This window comes from Homalodisca vitripennis, chromosome X (assembly GCF_021130785.1).
Source record: "Homalodisca vitripennis isolate AUS2020 chromosome X, UT_GWSS_2.1, whole genome shotgun sequence".
NCBI classification, from domain to species: domain Eukaryota; kingdom Metazoa; phylum Arthropoda; class Insecta; order Hemiptera; family Cicadellidae; genus Homalodisca; species Homalodisca vitripennis.
Genome location: NC_060215.1, coordinates 26,716,449 through 26,731,782, shown reverse-complemented (window position 1 = coordinate 26,731,782; position 15,334 = coordinate 26,716,449). Strand labels below are relative to the sequence as shown.

The 15,334-nt window shown below is 33.7% G+C and overlaps 1 protein-coding gene across 1 annotated transcript in view; it reads right to left on the bottom strand.

Moving 5' to 3' along the window:
* The window catches only part of LOC124369401 (E3 ubiquitin-protein ligase HUWE1-like), a 164,986-nt gene that overhangs the window by 104,823 nt on the left and 44,829 nt on the right, over window positions 1–15,334 (bottom strand). The window contains exons 10-17 of the mRNA XM_046827405.1: window positions 14,717–14,936; window positions 13,002–13,129; window positions 11,414–11,632; window positions 10,459–10,728; window positions 9,257–9,511; window positions 7,851–8,027; window positions 3,269–3,514; window positions 2,045–2,295 (exon numbers count right to left, since the gene is read on the bottom strand). Of these exons, the coding sequence (XP_046683361.1) occupies window positions 2,045–2,295; window positions 3,269–3,514; window positions 7,851–8,027; window positions 9,257–9,511; window positions 10,459–10,728; window positions 11,414–11,632; window positions 13,002–13,129; window positions 14,717–14,936 (1,766 nt within the window). The remainder of the gene's footprint in view (window positions 1–2,044; window positions 2,296–3,268; window positions 3,515–7,850; window positions 8,028–9,256; window positions 9,512–10,458; window positions 10,729–11,413; window positions 11,633–13,001; window positions 13,130–14,716; window positions 14,937–15,334) is intronic.

The following is a 15,334-nucleotide window of genomic DNA, read 5'->3' as shown; positions in this document are numbered from 1 at the left end:
CTAATATTTTCAAATTATATTTCCCTTTTTCATTTTTTAAAGTTATAAATTAACAAAAAATTCCATTCCTTGAAGCTATAATTCACTTAAATTTGTAAAAAAACTCAAATTGCTACCTTCATCCATTTTAATTTGTACCTGATTACAAAATTGCCTATATTTTCTACAAGCATTTAGCCAGTAACTTTAATTTTCATATTCCGGAAAGTTACTTTACAGTGCTATGCGTTTAACACAACAAATAATGTATAAACCCAAAATCAATTGCATCAACCTAGCAGCTACAAAGGCAACTTTACACTTTCGAAGCATTTTTCATACTTCATTTGTGCAATTATACTTTCTCAACAATTATTCTTAAGTATATACAAATCTTATATGTTTTATATGAATATATATATATACAGGGTGTATATTATGTCTGGAAACACCCAAATATATCCTTTAATAATTTAAATATAAATTTGAAACCTCTTACAATCGTGATAGAGATTGGGCATCTACTTTTTGGAACAATGTTTTGTTATGTCACACCAACGGGGGACGTCCTGCCGAGGGTATCGTGAATATTCTTAATGGAAGCCTATACCTTGTGATACATAATTTTAAAGGTAATAGCTTACTGAATTGAATGCCACAAAACCGCATCTCAAAGGAATTATTCTATCAGAAAATAGAGCATTTTTAGTATTGAAAATTTACTGATGTTCAACAATGTAATTTTAACATGGTTCTTGCCACAAAATGTGTTACACTAATTTTTTAGCATTTTTTAAATGTTCAATTAAAATAAAATAAACAATTTATTTTTAAGCTGGTTTCATTAGTACAAATTTACCAGTTTTTATTACAATGAATAAAACTTATGAGTCACTTTCTCTGATTACTTATGAATCTGTACTTGGTGTTTTCCAGTCAGCAGGAAGGTTTAAAGAGACAAAGGTCACTAGCCTATGAGAAACATTATTGTGTTATTAATCATCTGGTCTACAGGTTTCAGTTTGTTGAGCATGGAGCTTTCACTAGACAGGTCTAAGCTTGGGAATTACAAATGGACAAAGGTCATATCATTCCTGTCGAGTTAATCAGTGTCTCTGAAGCATTGCTGTCAACAAGTTATCTAATTACAGTAGTTCAGTTTTTATTTGGCATTTTAATGGAATTGTCTGAAAGAGAACGAATTACTCTGTTGATGATGCGAGGATATGGCGCAGTAAGCTATTACCTTTAAAATTATGTATCACAAGGTATAGGCTTCCATTAAGAATATTCACGATACCCTCGGCAGGACGTCCCCCGTTGGTGTGACATAACAAAACATTGTTCCAAAAAGTAGATGCCCAATCTCTATCACGATTGTAAGAGGTTTCAAATTTATATTTAAATTATTAAAGGATATATTTGGGTGTTTCCAGACATAATATACACCCTGTATATACACACACACACACAAGACATATACAACAATGAAGAATCATTTCGCCCAATATTATGATGTATCACTGACAAGAATTAAAAATAGAGAGATGTTCTTATATTACTTTTGTTATTGTTCTATCTGGCTCACATTTGCCTACAATTATTAATTATATTGGCAATTACCAAGTGTTTTAACTTATTGTAATTTAACAAAAATCATACCTATTTAAATGTTATCAAACATAATTATTTAAGCACATCTAATGTTTTAATGACATATTCATTTGAAATAAACAGGATTCATCTAGTAAAATATAAATGTTTACAGATTAATTAGTTGCAAAGACCTCTAAGCAAAAACAAAACAACAATTTATTTTTAAACCATACCACATTGTCAAGACTTAAAACAACAATTTATTTTTAAACCAGACCACATTGTCAAGACTTACTTTAGGGATAAAATGATTTCTGCCGCATAAATCAATTAATTCATCAACATTTTATGGATACTGAGTAAATATACAACACAGTTTTTCTAAACAAATAACAAAAACTATTTCATAATAGATTTTGAAAATTCAAAATTCAATGGCCTACCATTGATAATAATTGTATGAACTTACGAAAGAGCTAACTTAACACATGAAATAAGACCATAAATTCTATAAACTAGTCTTACCATTCTCATCATAGACGGTGGGCAGTACTTGAAGATCTCTTCCTTGGAGAACTCACGGTTTGAGTCCTCACTACAGAGTGCCAACAGGACTGTGCTCTCCCACACTAGTGCAGAGTACAGGTCCGCCAACTGTGCAAGCACTGTCAACCCCAGCTCTGAGCCCCAGTTGTTAATCGAGATGGTGCGAATGTCCAACTGAAATCATCCCATTTTACATGTCTCGACAAAATAAAACAACCGAACTCTGCATTTAGGTGTGTCAACACATGTTATAAACACCAACGGAGGAAGGCCTACAAGGAGTTCGGCAAAAAATTTTAAGTACATCGGCATTGCTCAAGAAGTACATTATTTTAAACGAACAACATTTGATGTGAAGAATCAATAACTACCTTAACAAATTATTTCTTACATCCAGTATTCATTTACTAAGTTTAACTTTCACAACTTCAGCCATGACAAGAATATTAAACAAACTAGAACAGGATGTACATTGCAAATGTTTCAAACTTTAAACCAACGTAATTTTCTAAAGAGTGGATCTTTTCAAGATGGATTTGCGGCATTGCACTCTACTAATAGAGACCTTTAACTTGATGTACTACTCGACCTATGCTCTAATTTAAGATTTCCTTCTGACTCCTTGCGGACCATCCCCCTGACATGACAAAAAATGGTAGTTACTTCAAAAAGTAGCTTTATAGGTGCAGTAATGATGTACCAAGTTTTTATTGCTTTACCTGTAATCATTAGAGAATTATCAAGCCCATGCAGGACTTTTACACCCTGTATATATAATTCAACTCTTTGCCTTAGGAACAGTATTTTAAGAATTGACCTGTCAGGTCAGGTGCTATGTCAGCTCAATATTATCAAATACCAAAATTTTCACTCCGCTCAAGTGACCAACAATGCTAGCCATTTTTGGGTTTTCTCTTGTGTTTCCTCAGGGGACAAAGAGAATAATTATATATGATCCGAGTTGACACAACAATTGCGATAGACAGCCTGAGAGGACATTTAATGGGTGCATATATTTAGTGACAACTATATAGCACTTTCTATCCGAATGCAAAAGTTACTACTAAAGTAGTATATACATACTACCTTACAGCAAGTATGATTTCTCTAAGAATTATGAAATCTTCCTTGTAAAGAAAGTTATTACCTGGCCTGTGCGACAGACGTGCACAAACATGATGACATATCCATGAGTAGCCGCCATGGCATGTAGTAGGGGGGTGGCGGAGGGTGTTGAAAAGGCTGTTTCCATGTTGGGAGCTCTAGCCAGTTCCTCCAGCAGTATGCTACCACATTGCTCCTTCTGTCGATGACAAAGGGGGTTCAGTCTGCTCAGCACCTCGGACAGCTGGGATAGGCCGGACTTCATCACTTGTGCCTCATGCGCGAGGTTCTGCTAACACAGCGTATCAGCCAATAGTAGTAATCAGTTATTATGGAGGTTAACAAGCAAGTCAATTTGAGCTATTTGGCTCAGTTACACAGTTTTAGAGAGCCAGTGGCGGGGTGGTTTTAACACTTTCATTCATTTTAACAACCTTCTTACACTGCCACCCGTTTTAATGATTTTTAAATAAATATAATTTTTTAACCAATCATAAGAAAATCATGGGACTTACATTTTTTCAAAGCTGAGGTCTTCCTATTTGTACACAAATGTTCATGCATAAATATTTTCAAATCTTGTTTTAAAATTTAAAAAACTATGTTTTTTGTAACAAAATAAAAAGTTGACCGAAAAACATAACCATATACAAGTCTATAACATAAATATATTTCTCATTATCATCTGATGTATTCAGTATTTTCATTACTGTCACTATAGCTACATTGAATATACACAATTGAAATCCACTTATGTTTAATTCTTTGTGGGGCCTAATTCATTTGTTCCAGGGCTATAATCAAAATCTTCATCAGAAGCTGAAAATAAACAATAAGCTGTAAAATTTCGTAATAACCTAATTATTTATAAAACACAAGAATACAAGTTTTTATTACTATTAAGCTGATATTTGTTTTAGTAAAAAACAATGTCAACAGGTCCATAGGTAGTAAAATCAGGATCATTATCTATGTCATCTTGGAATAAATCATCACTTTCAATGTCACTTGAAAATCTGAGAAACTCTTCTAGCGCTTGATTGTCTTCAATACTGTCACGATTTATTGTATTTACAAAAATAAAAATTGTTATAAACTAAAGTAATAGCAAGCAAAACAATAACAACGCAGACGACAAATTAGCTGAACGACAACAAATAGCTGCCCAGCCGCCGTGACGAGTTCGTAAACAAACCACTTTTTCCAGTATTCTAGATGACTGCCAACAACATTTCATAGATCATAATCCATATAGTATGAAATAAAAACACGGAAATAGCGAATGACTCAATGCTGAAGTCTAAATATGTTTAACACGTTAGCTGCCATGGAGGTCAGATCTGACCGGCAGTAAACTAGCCCTAAATGCCACGCTCATATTACTGCCCAACCCCCCCGAAATTGCCAAGTTTCTAAAATTATTTTATTCATTAACTCGAATTGTTTTGTTAGTTAAAATTCATTTTCTGTCAAAACTGCATTGAAATCTCTGAATATAATGCAATTTGAGCGTCGGCCATATCTGGCCGGCACAACATTTTTTCGTTGTGATTTTTCATTAAAAATAACACTGCCGCCCAGATCTGGCCGCACTATATTGCTCACTGTTGCGACTATTTTGTGCGCCGATGTTGGTATCAGTTAGGGCTGCCGTCTGCCACGTCAGCGCTGTCAGCCACTGTCCTGCGCAGTAACCATTGCTCGTCCGTGCATTCCACTGCGTTCCCGCCATAGTGTGTATTGTATCTTCTAATAACCTATTGTGCGTGCGTAATCTTTTCTTTTAACCTAGTTTTGAACGAAACTAAACTTGTGTAAACGATTTCATTATGAGTAGCAGAGACGTAAATGAAGAACAAATTCAAAGACTTTTTGGACTGTCCAATGTCCAGTGAACCAGACCCTCAACATGAAATTGAGGAAAACATAGGTTCAAGTGTTGACGACACGGATGAAGATCCGGACTTTTTGCCAAGTGAATCGGATCATGACAGTAGTGATGATGAAGGCGAGGCTACAATGGAAATAGAGACAAATGATATGAACGGTGGCGATTCTGGTGAAAATGACGGAGAAGTGATGATGGATGAATGACTGAATTTAAAGGTAGGCAACAAGAATTTCTTTTCACTTCTACTTCTGAGTACCAATTTAAATATGGCCAATGATGCTAAACCTGTAGACTATTACTTAGCTTTCATTACTGACGACATTATACAAATGATGGTCGTAGAGACTAATAGAAATGCCAGTAAAGTATTGCGAGAAACGAGGTTGAACCGAAGTAGTAGACTTAATAAATGGGCTCCCACAGATGATGTAGAAATGTGGAAGTTTATTGGTATCCTCATATGGATGGGCTTGTCAATCATCCCCCGCATAACAGACTACTGGTCTGGCAACATTTTGTATAAGAATACTGTTGCTTCTCAAGTTATGAGCCGAAACCGTTTCCAGCTAATGCTACGCTTTTGGCATTTTAACGATCATGCTGCTGAGGAACGTGATGGGCGTATCGCAAAGATTTTTGCCCCTAATTTCTAAGATGAACGACATTTTTTTGAACAAGAAATCTGCTGGCCAAGATCTCGTAATAGACGAGAGCATGATTCCCTTTAGGGGCAGACTGTCATTTCGACAGTACATACCCAACAAGGCCCACAAATATGGCCTAAAGATTTTTCAAACTTTGTGACCAGCAAGGGTATACCTATTGTATAAAAGTTTACATGGGTAAGAGGGACCATTCCAGAATGAAAATAATGAATTAGTTTCAACCTCAGTGGTCATGGAACTGATGGAACATAACTTGGATAAGGGACACATCTTATATGTAGATAATTACTACACATCAGTGCAAACTTGCCAAAAATCTTTTAGCTAGAAGAACCCACCTTGTTGGTACTGTGAGAGCAAACAGGAAAGGTCTCCCTGCCGATGTTATGAAGGCACAAATAAAAAAAGGAGAAATGAAAGCCCTTGAAAATGAAGATGGTATTGTAGTTACCAAATGGAAGGACAAGAGAGAAGTGCGAATGTTGTCCACCAAACATGAAGTAGAGTACGTTCTCACAGGAAAAATAGACAAAAAAAGGCAATGACATTTTTAAGCCATTAGTGATAGTTGAGTACAACAAGGGAAAGATGGGCATCGATGTGTCTGACCAACTCTCATCTTATAGCACTGGTGTTCGAAAGTCAAGAAGATGGTACCATAAAGCAGCAGAAGAAATAGTTCTTGGAACCGCTGTTGTAAACTCTTGGCTGGCCTACACTAATGCTGTGAAAGCATGACCTACAGCAGGCGGACATCAGAAAAAAGCACTGCATGTCAATTACAACTTTTAAAGAAAATCTGGCTGTTTCACTAATGGGTCTAGATAATAACACTATTACTCCTGTAAAAGGTACAGGGCACCATTATCTGACTATATCTCAAAACTTTACTGGAGAGGGAAAGGGTAGACACAGGGTCAGAAGGTACTGCAAAATGTTTTACAAAAAAGCTGTACAAGTAAGTGGACGTGATGTGGCCAAGAAACTGGGCAAAGTGAACACATTTTGTGAGCAGTGTCCTGAGAAGCCATACTTATGTAAAGACTGTTTTCGTGAAGTTCACAAATAACATGTTTTATAACAAAGTGTCATGTAATTATTATCAATATTGCAAATTTTTTACAATTTTATTTTATTTCACAACTAAATATTTTACAAGGAAATGTACTTTATTGATATAGTTAGGTTTAATACTGATTTATGTAAAAATTAAACCAGAAATCATTGGCTGTACCTTTATTCAATCCTTGAAAATCACTATCACGTAAAATGTGTTTCTAGGTTTAATATTTTGTAAGTATCATGATCGATTTATGTAATAAATTAAACCAAAACATTTGTAAATCATTGGCTGTACCTTTATTCAATCCTTGAACAATCACTCCATCACGTAAAATGTGTTTTCTAACAAGAATTTAATTCATTTTGTAAGTATCAAAATGATCGATATTACGTAATAAATACTGCCGGCCATTTCTGGCCGACACAATACCATGACAACAAGTCAATATTTTAGTATTAATTTCCCGCGCTAAAGTAAGTAGACAACAACGGGAGTCGTTTGTAGGTAAATAGCGATATTCAAGATCGCTAGAAGTTCAACAAATTGACTGTAGACCGCAGCACATAGTAAAAAAAACATAACCTAACATAACCCTGCTTTTTGATGTTGCCGGTCAGATATGGCCGACCAGAAAGTCTTACCATTATATACGGTGCCGGCCAGATCTGACCTACATGGCATTTGAGAGAAGTTTCAAAAATACCTTTGGCAGCTAACGTGTTAAATACATATTTATTAACGTAAAAATCGGCAACATAAAATGACGTTGGCAGTGAAAGTGTTAGGTGTTGGATTGTGGGTCTGAGACAGAGTATGTTCAAACCCTGTCTGAGATCACTGCACTTTTTATAAGTACTATCAACTTGTTTGATAAAGTCCCCACAAAGGCCAGTGGCACATGAGGATGGACAGAATAAGGCTATAAAAAGAGATTGGTCTCTTTTATGTATATATTAAAGCGTTTACTAAATACTTTTGAAGCCTATATTTTGTCTAGACTACGAACCAGAACTGATTTGCAGACGGAAGCAACTGCCTGCGCAGCAGGAGTAATAGGGTAGTCTACTGGCAAGTTCGGGAGTGCTAGAATAGACAGCAACGGTACCAGACCATTTTGGCTGACAAACTCCCGGCAGTGATCATCAGTTGAGTTGTTGCTGAGAATAGCATCAACGAATTTCATCTGAAACAAATAAACAAACGTTAAATCCACTGATTGATCCACTGATTTTCAACACTAAAAAATATATAGTAAAATAGCTTAACACTAAAAAATATATAGTAAAATAGCTTTAAGTTGTGAATCACCCAGACACCTAATCACGCTAAATTTAATCCTTTGACTAGTAACCTACACAGTTATGTTAAAATGCATCTTGTGCCACCAGTGGTAATTTTTAGTGATCTGTGGGATCATCTCACAATATTTTCTGTATTGTTATCAAGTTATAATTGTTCCCCTGAACACATGTGCGATTTGGCAGAGTTTGTACAAACACTTAGTTTCCGTTAGAATGCAGTGGCTTGTCATCTGTTCCAGAACAGTAAAATGGTAAAAGCCTGATTGTACTTAACAAATTTGCATACATTTTTAGCTAAATTCATCTTATTAAGTGAACTAATTTTGAGAGTTGTTGGGAATGATATTTATGGATCGCTAGTAATGATTAGAAAATAAACGTTTATCTAATTACCGTATGAATATGTACTACAATGGTACGAGAAAAAATGTTCGAATTAATTTTTTTCTGAGATGTTTATGAGAGAAAGTGAAATTAAATTTTAAAATGAAATGAAAAATGCCTTTATTAAAGTGGCGGAGTTAGGGTTGGAAAGCTCTCTCTCTCTCTCACTCAACCTCAAATCATAAACAGTAAATTTACAATAATTGAATACAGAAACATATAACTGTTAATACACTTATACTTTATAATAAAATGTAGACAAAATTTCTTCACATAAAATAACTCATGTGAACATTGTGATGAAAATGATTGGACAAGTAAGACTTGTAATGCCAGGTACCAGTAGAGTTGGGACTTGGTATGGATGTGCTGCAAGTGTGACGTTGCGCTGTGTGTATCACAATACTTCTGAGACTTTTGACAAATATTTAGCTTTTGTTTATTATTGTTACCATTTTTTTTACTTACAAGTGAACATTTAATTGCAAAAAGAACATTATTATTTCCTATTTCATATTTATTATTTTTCCTTTCTTAATTATAGCCTATGTCTATTAGCAAACCTAAAACAAATAAAAAAGAACACACCCACGTTTAGGTGAAAGACTAAAAACCGTTAAAGGGCTAAAAAGAAACACTGATCAAAATTAAAAGCTCAACAATTTCATAACAAAATTAGTCTTTAGGAAGAAGAAAATATGTTGTAGAGATGAAAGGCAGAACTAACCACGTTGAGTATGTAGTCGACAAGCGCTACTGGTGTTTTCTCACTGAATGTGGTGCTGGTTTCAACAGAAGAGTCTTCGCGTTGAGGGTGAGATGAGGTAGAGGCCTCTTCCTCATCCTCCTCTTCCTCATCACTACTGCCTGCCTCATTGGATACTCTGGGCACAGGGTGAGGTGACTCCCCAGAGGAGCCTTTCTGAGGTTTCCAGCATACGTACTTAGGGTCGTGACCCAGCAGACACAGCTCTTGCAGCAACTACAATCAAAGATTTTCAGAGGTGAGAAGGTTTTCTGGGAAATGTGACACATAAACACTAAACCAATGAGAATCAAGTCTTCAGGAACTAGTAATGTAGGTGAATTGATACAACATTTTAGTCCAAAATATCAAAGTTGTACGTTTTAACTGCCTTTTATACCATTACCTCGTTAAAAAGCTTAGCAAATCCAAAATTTTATCCAAGGTTACCAAAGAAGTACTCTTTCTAAAAATATGTTACAGTTGACAATTTTCAGCACATTTCCAATATTTTTAACTAGTTCAAATTTAGGATATTTCAAACTTGTAAAACCTACAAAATTCAAATAACGGTATGACCTTCCGTTACACGTTATCAATAGCTCTCTTAAAAACTAAAATTGTTAGTATTTAAATTTTGGCTTTATCTTGGATGGCTGAGAAATGGCACCAAAAATACTAATTCTTTATAATGTTTACACCAATGTCTATTAAGGATATTTTTAGAAACCAAAGTAGTCACTTTTTATAGCAAGATCTAGTCCATAATAACTGATTTAATTATTTGTTTATTTTTTTAAGGTAATTTAAGGAAAAAACAAGATGGCGGAAGTAGTATTAGTTAATATTAATGCTCCTTAAATTTTAGCTTTTTATACTGAAATAGTTGCTTACAACTATATAAGTGTAAGATACAATGCAATGTTCAACTCACAAAATGTAACTGTAAGTATATCAGAATAAAAATATTTTTTAAATTTATCAAAGAAAGAGAATGATTTTTTCCACCTTCTTTATTGAAAACAATTTTATTCCGTGTATACTGACAAAATTTCATCTCAACTCTTGATTGCATGCTCTAACCCTGTTAAAATAATGTGGCAATTAGAATTTTGGGCGGTAGCAGACAGTTTATACTCGCATAATCTCCTGCACTATATTAGGTAGATGGATGTACTTCGTACCTTAATAATAGCTGCAATGGCATCGGACTTGAGGCTAGGCTGGTGTCGCATCAACTCATCCATTGCGTTTCCCAAGTTGGAGGCGGTGTCACCGATGGGATCTGAGCTACGGCGCCGGCGCATAGCTGACAGGTAATTGGGTGAGAGTAACACTTTGAACAGCTTTTCGAACGGCTTGTACTTAATGAAAGACGCCAAACCTCGTGTGTTCAAGCAGAGTGCACTGAATACGTTTGGTACCGAACCCAGTACCTCCCGGGTGGCAGGAACCTGCAAAACGTATCATTCGCAATTAACATGAAACATCTGTTCTACACAATTTGAAGGAAGGTAGATTTAATTGAAGATTAAATGAACTTTTTCAAATTTCATTTTTTTGTGATCAAATATTCAATTTGTTCACACTTCCAGGAATAACTCTCGTGTGTAATCCACTTGTCAATAAGTAAAAGATACACATTGTACGAGTGTATTAAACATTCATTTGTTCTAATATTTATCATCCATATTTATCATACCTTATTAACAAATAAGGTATGAACATTTTTAACCTTTTTAAGTTGTCATGTGTTTTTTACAGCTTTTTCTCTTCTCATCGGTTTTGATGAAATTTTGTTTGAAAATCTGAATAAGGCTGCCATTTTGAAATTATTAACTATAGATTTTTGTCTTTCAGCAGAAAGTAACATCTTAATAAGACATTCAAACGCGCAAAATTACTCGCCGTAACTTAAACCGTTTCTGACACGATTTTTTTACATTAAACATATAAGTGAGTATTCTTAAAATGGTTAATCCTGTAAATAAATAAAATAGAATACCAAAAATATTAACACAAAGCACATTTTTGGCATAATTTAAAACTATTTCTGAATTGTGCAACTTTAAGTAATTAAATTTTATATAGAAATTCAAAAACATACAAGTAATACAAAGAATACATGTATTCACATACATCTTTTATGAGCAGGGCATGGAGTACAACGTCAGTCAGGCCAATGTCTTGAAGTGAAGACAGCAGAGAGGGTTCATGGAACACGTAAACTGCTACTACGTCTGTGGCCAGGAGGAACAAGCTCGGACCATAGTACTCAGCATTGCTGATGATATGCTTAAGTGAAGTAGGTAGTGAGCCATCCATGACGTGGCGGATGCTCTCTGTAAATGCAGGATCCTGAAACATTACAATTTCATCATTTGTCAGTATAACACAAAGTAATTGTATTACAAAACTTCACAATATTACCAAACACTGCTATAAATGTACATACTCTTTACTGTACTGAAACAAAACTTCACAATAGTACCAAACACTGCTATAAATGTACATATTCTTTACTGTACTGAAACAAAACTTCACAATATTACCAAACACTGCTATAAATGTACATATTCTTTACTGTACTGAAACAAAACTTCACAATAGTACCAAACACTGCTATAAATGTACATATTCTTTACTGTACTGAAACAAAACTTCACAATATTACCAAACACTGCTATAAATGTACATATTCTTTACTGTACTGAAACAAAACTTCACAATATTACCAAACACTGCTATAAATGTATATATTCTTTACTGTACTGAAACAAAACTTCACAATAGTACCAAACACTGCTATAAATGTACATATTCTTTACTGTACTGAAACAAAAACTTCACAATATTACCAAACACTGCTATAAATGTACATATTCTTTACTGTACTGAAACAAAACTTCACAATATTACCAAACACTGCTATAAATGTACATACTCTTTACTGTACTGAAACAAAACTTCACAATATTACCAAACACTGCTATAAATGTACATACTCTTTACTGTACTGAAACAAAACTTCACAATATTACCAAACACTGCTATAAATGTACATACTCTTTACTGTACTGAAACAAAACTTCACAATATTACCAAACACTGCTATAAATGTACATACTCTTTACTGTACTGAAACAAAACTTCACAATAGTACCAAACACTGCTATAAATGTAGATATTCTTTACTGTACTGAAACAAAACTTCACAATAGTACCAAACACTGCTATAAATGTGTACAGATATAAACATAACACACTACAGTAGCATATGATATAGAAAACACTCAATGTTCAGTTATCAGTCAATCAGTTCAGTTTTTGTATCATAACATAAGGTGGTACAGTTCTACCTTATTCAGCCTTTTGTGCCATGTTGTTTTGTACCTTACATGACGAATTCCATATTTTATACAACACGCCATTAATTTAACACTGTATAAATGTACTAAATCATAGCCAACATGAAAACAAAAGCGACATGTTAAAATATTCATTCAAGAAACATCTTTATGACTTGCTCATTAATACCTTTATACAATTTTATACACCTTTATAAACCAGCAAGTCTAATTTTATTATCAACTGAACTGATTTATCAAGAAAATGTCACTTTAGCAAATAACTAAGTTGAATATAACAATGACAGAAAGCAAGTTAACAAATTCAACTGCAACCATACGTTATCACAATGCTTAAGGACTATTAAGGTCTATTTTACCTGCAAGGCTTTTTTCAAGAAATTCAACATTGATTTAAGGAGTGCTGCTCTTTGTGGCAAACAAGTCTTGTTTACTTTTGAAGACGAATTTTCAGAGTTCTGGCTTTTTTCATAACTGGATTCTGAAACTGTACATACTGTATAAACAACATATCCATCAACAAACTGACCATCCTTATATAACAATAAGTTCATTAAAGTGACCCTTATTTAAATTTATTTGTATATTCATAATTGTTATTTCACATTGTATGCCAAGGCGTTTGACGATCAAAGAAACAACAATACAAGGAGTTAAGTGTTACTTTTTGTGTTCAGTATCATTACTATTTTATAAATCTTTAAAAAAAGATTTATTAGTCTTGACAAATAACATTCTGAATGAATTTAACTTATAATTCATTACGGACCTTGTAATGTGATTCATCTGGCAAGTCATTAAAGTAATCTGAAGTGGATTTTGAAAACGTTAAACGCCAACAACCCTATCTGTGAACCATAATACATTTTTACTGGCGGATCTATGTTTAAACATGCCTTTCTACATAATCACAGCTGTTACTAAAGTTAGGCTTTAAGTTAGCATGAATTCTTTATACAGCAGATCTTTTCACTTGATTCCAATACAAATATTTTCAAAATAATGTATCACAAATTGATGAATAAAATCAACAGAAATGCATCAAATATACTTTGAAACTCAACTAGTGGGTAAGATGATAATTTTATAAATAAAACTTAAGCTGGAATAAACCTATTGGAATTTGAAATTTAAAAATTAGGGATCGATTTTTAAGATTCTGAATTGGATTTGAAATTCAAACACTTTTGATTCGACCATCAATATTTCTAAAACTTAACATCGTTGCACTTGGTATTCAAACTGTTAAAATATTAAAAATCCAAATATATTTAATGTTATATTTGGATGTGTTTTGATGAATTACCGCAAATCAGTATAATTAATTTCAGAAAAGACTTATTTTCTTTATTTTTGGGCTTTTTAATCATAGGCCACAAATTTTCCAGACCAGAGTAATATTACTTCTAACTTTCGTCGGTGTCTGGTGGCCCATACCATTTCCCGCACACACACTGTAGCTAGATAAGACTCTTAACGTTGTCTCGTTTGTTTTAATGTTAAGATTGTAAAAGCATTAGACTACAGAAAATGAACTGTAAAGCTATTGCTATTATTATATTCTTTTAAATTTGATCAATACTTTTTTTAAACGAACCTTTTTTAAAAAAATATTTGAGTTATTGTGCATGACAGTTTATCACAAAACAACAAAAAAATACCTAACCACCCGACATGGATTAAACAATACACAAATACGAATTGTTTATGAACCATGATGAGATTTAACTAGTAATGACCATAGCAGCTAGCCTACTTGTAAAGATAGTGTTAAGTGAGATGTCAATGACGACAAAAATCCCATGTTAATCTAATTTTCTATCATGCATAAGATATATATGTAAATAAAGAATTAGTAAATGACCGATCATCAGTTCGATCAACTAACTGATAAAGAATTATAAAACTGTTTCTTTGACAGTAAATTTATCCAATTTACTATATTTGAATATAGTTTAAATATTTAGACCTCATAAACATCAATTTTAGCAATAAAATATATGATCATAAAAAGATTCTAAGGATTAATATAAAATATACCAAAACTAAAACCTAATTTAGTAAAGACACTTACATGACATAAGTTCTTTTGAACACGATGGATTTGAGTCACTGTCAACAGCTACTCTATCTATTGCAATTCTGACCATTTCTTCATCGACAAAATCCATCGGTTCCTCTTGATTTATAGGGGGTGAGTTTCCTTCACCAACTGAATCGGCATGTTGAAATTGCCGCTGTGACTGAACAACTATCTCGTACGGCTGGTCCTGCCTGCATATGTTAATTTCCATCTAGAAGAGACAACAAAATTACTTTTACTTCTACAAATTAAAGACAGAACTACAATCTATTTCTCAGTAGATTTTGTACAGAAGTACTATCCCTTAAAATGATAATGAATCTATATCCCAGGGCACATGTCTTGTAAGCACAAAAGCTTAGTATTTTGTGCTTGTATCCTTGCTAAGCCGGCAAAAAAACCTGTAAATAAATGTAAAAATATACCGCTACATACTAATAACAGAATAAAATTCAATAATTAACCCTTTTAGTGCCAGGGTTGATTCAACATCCCATGATTAAAAGTGTCAAGTTATTTTTTGTCTGACTACGCGAAAAGTGCCAGAGGGTTTTGGACGAACACGCAAGGTTTCAGAAGAAAATTAACCTAAAATTTTTATATCATAAA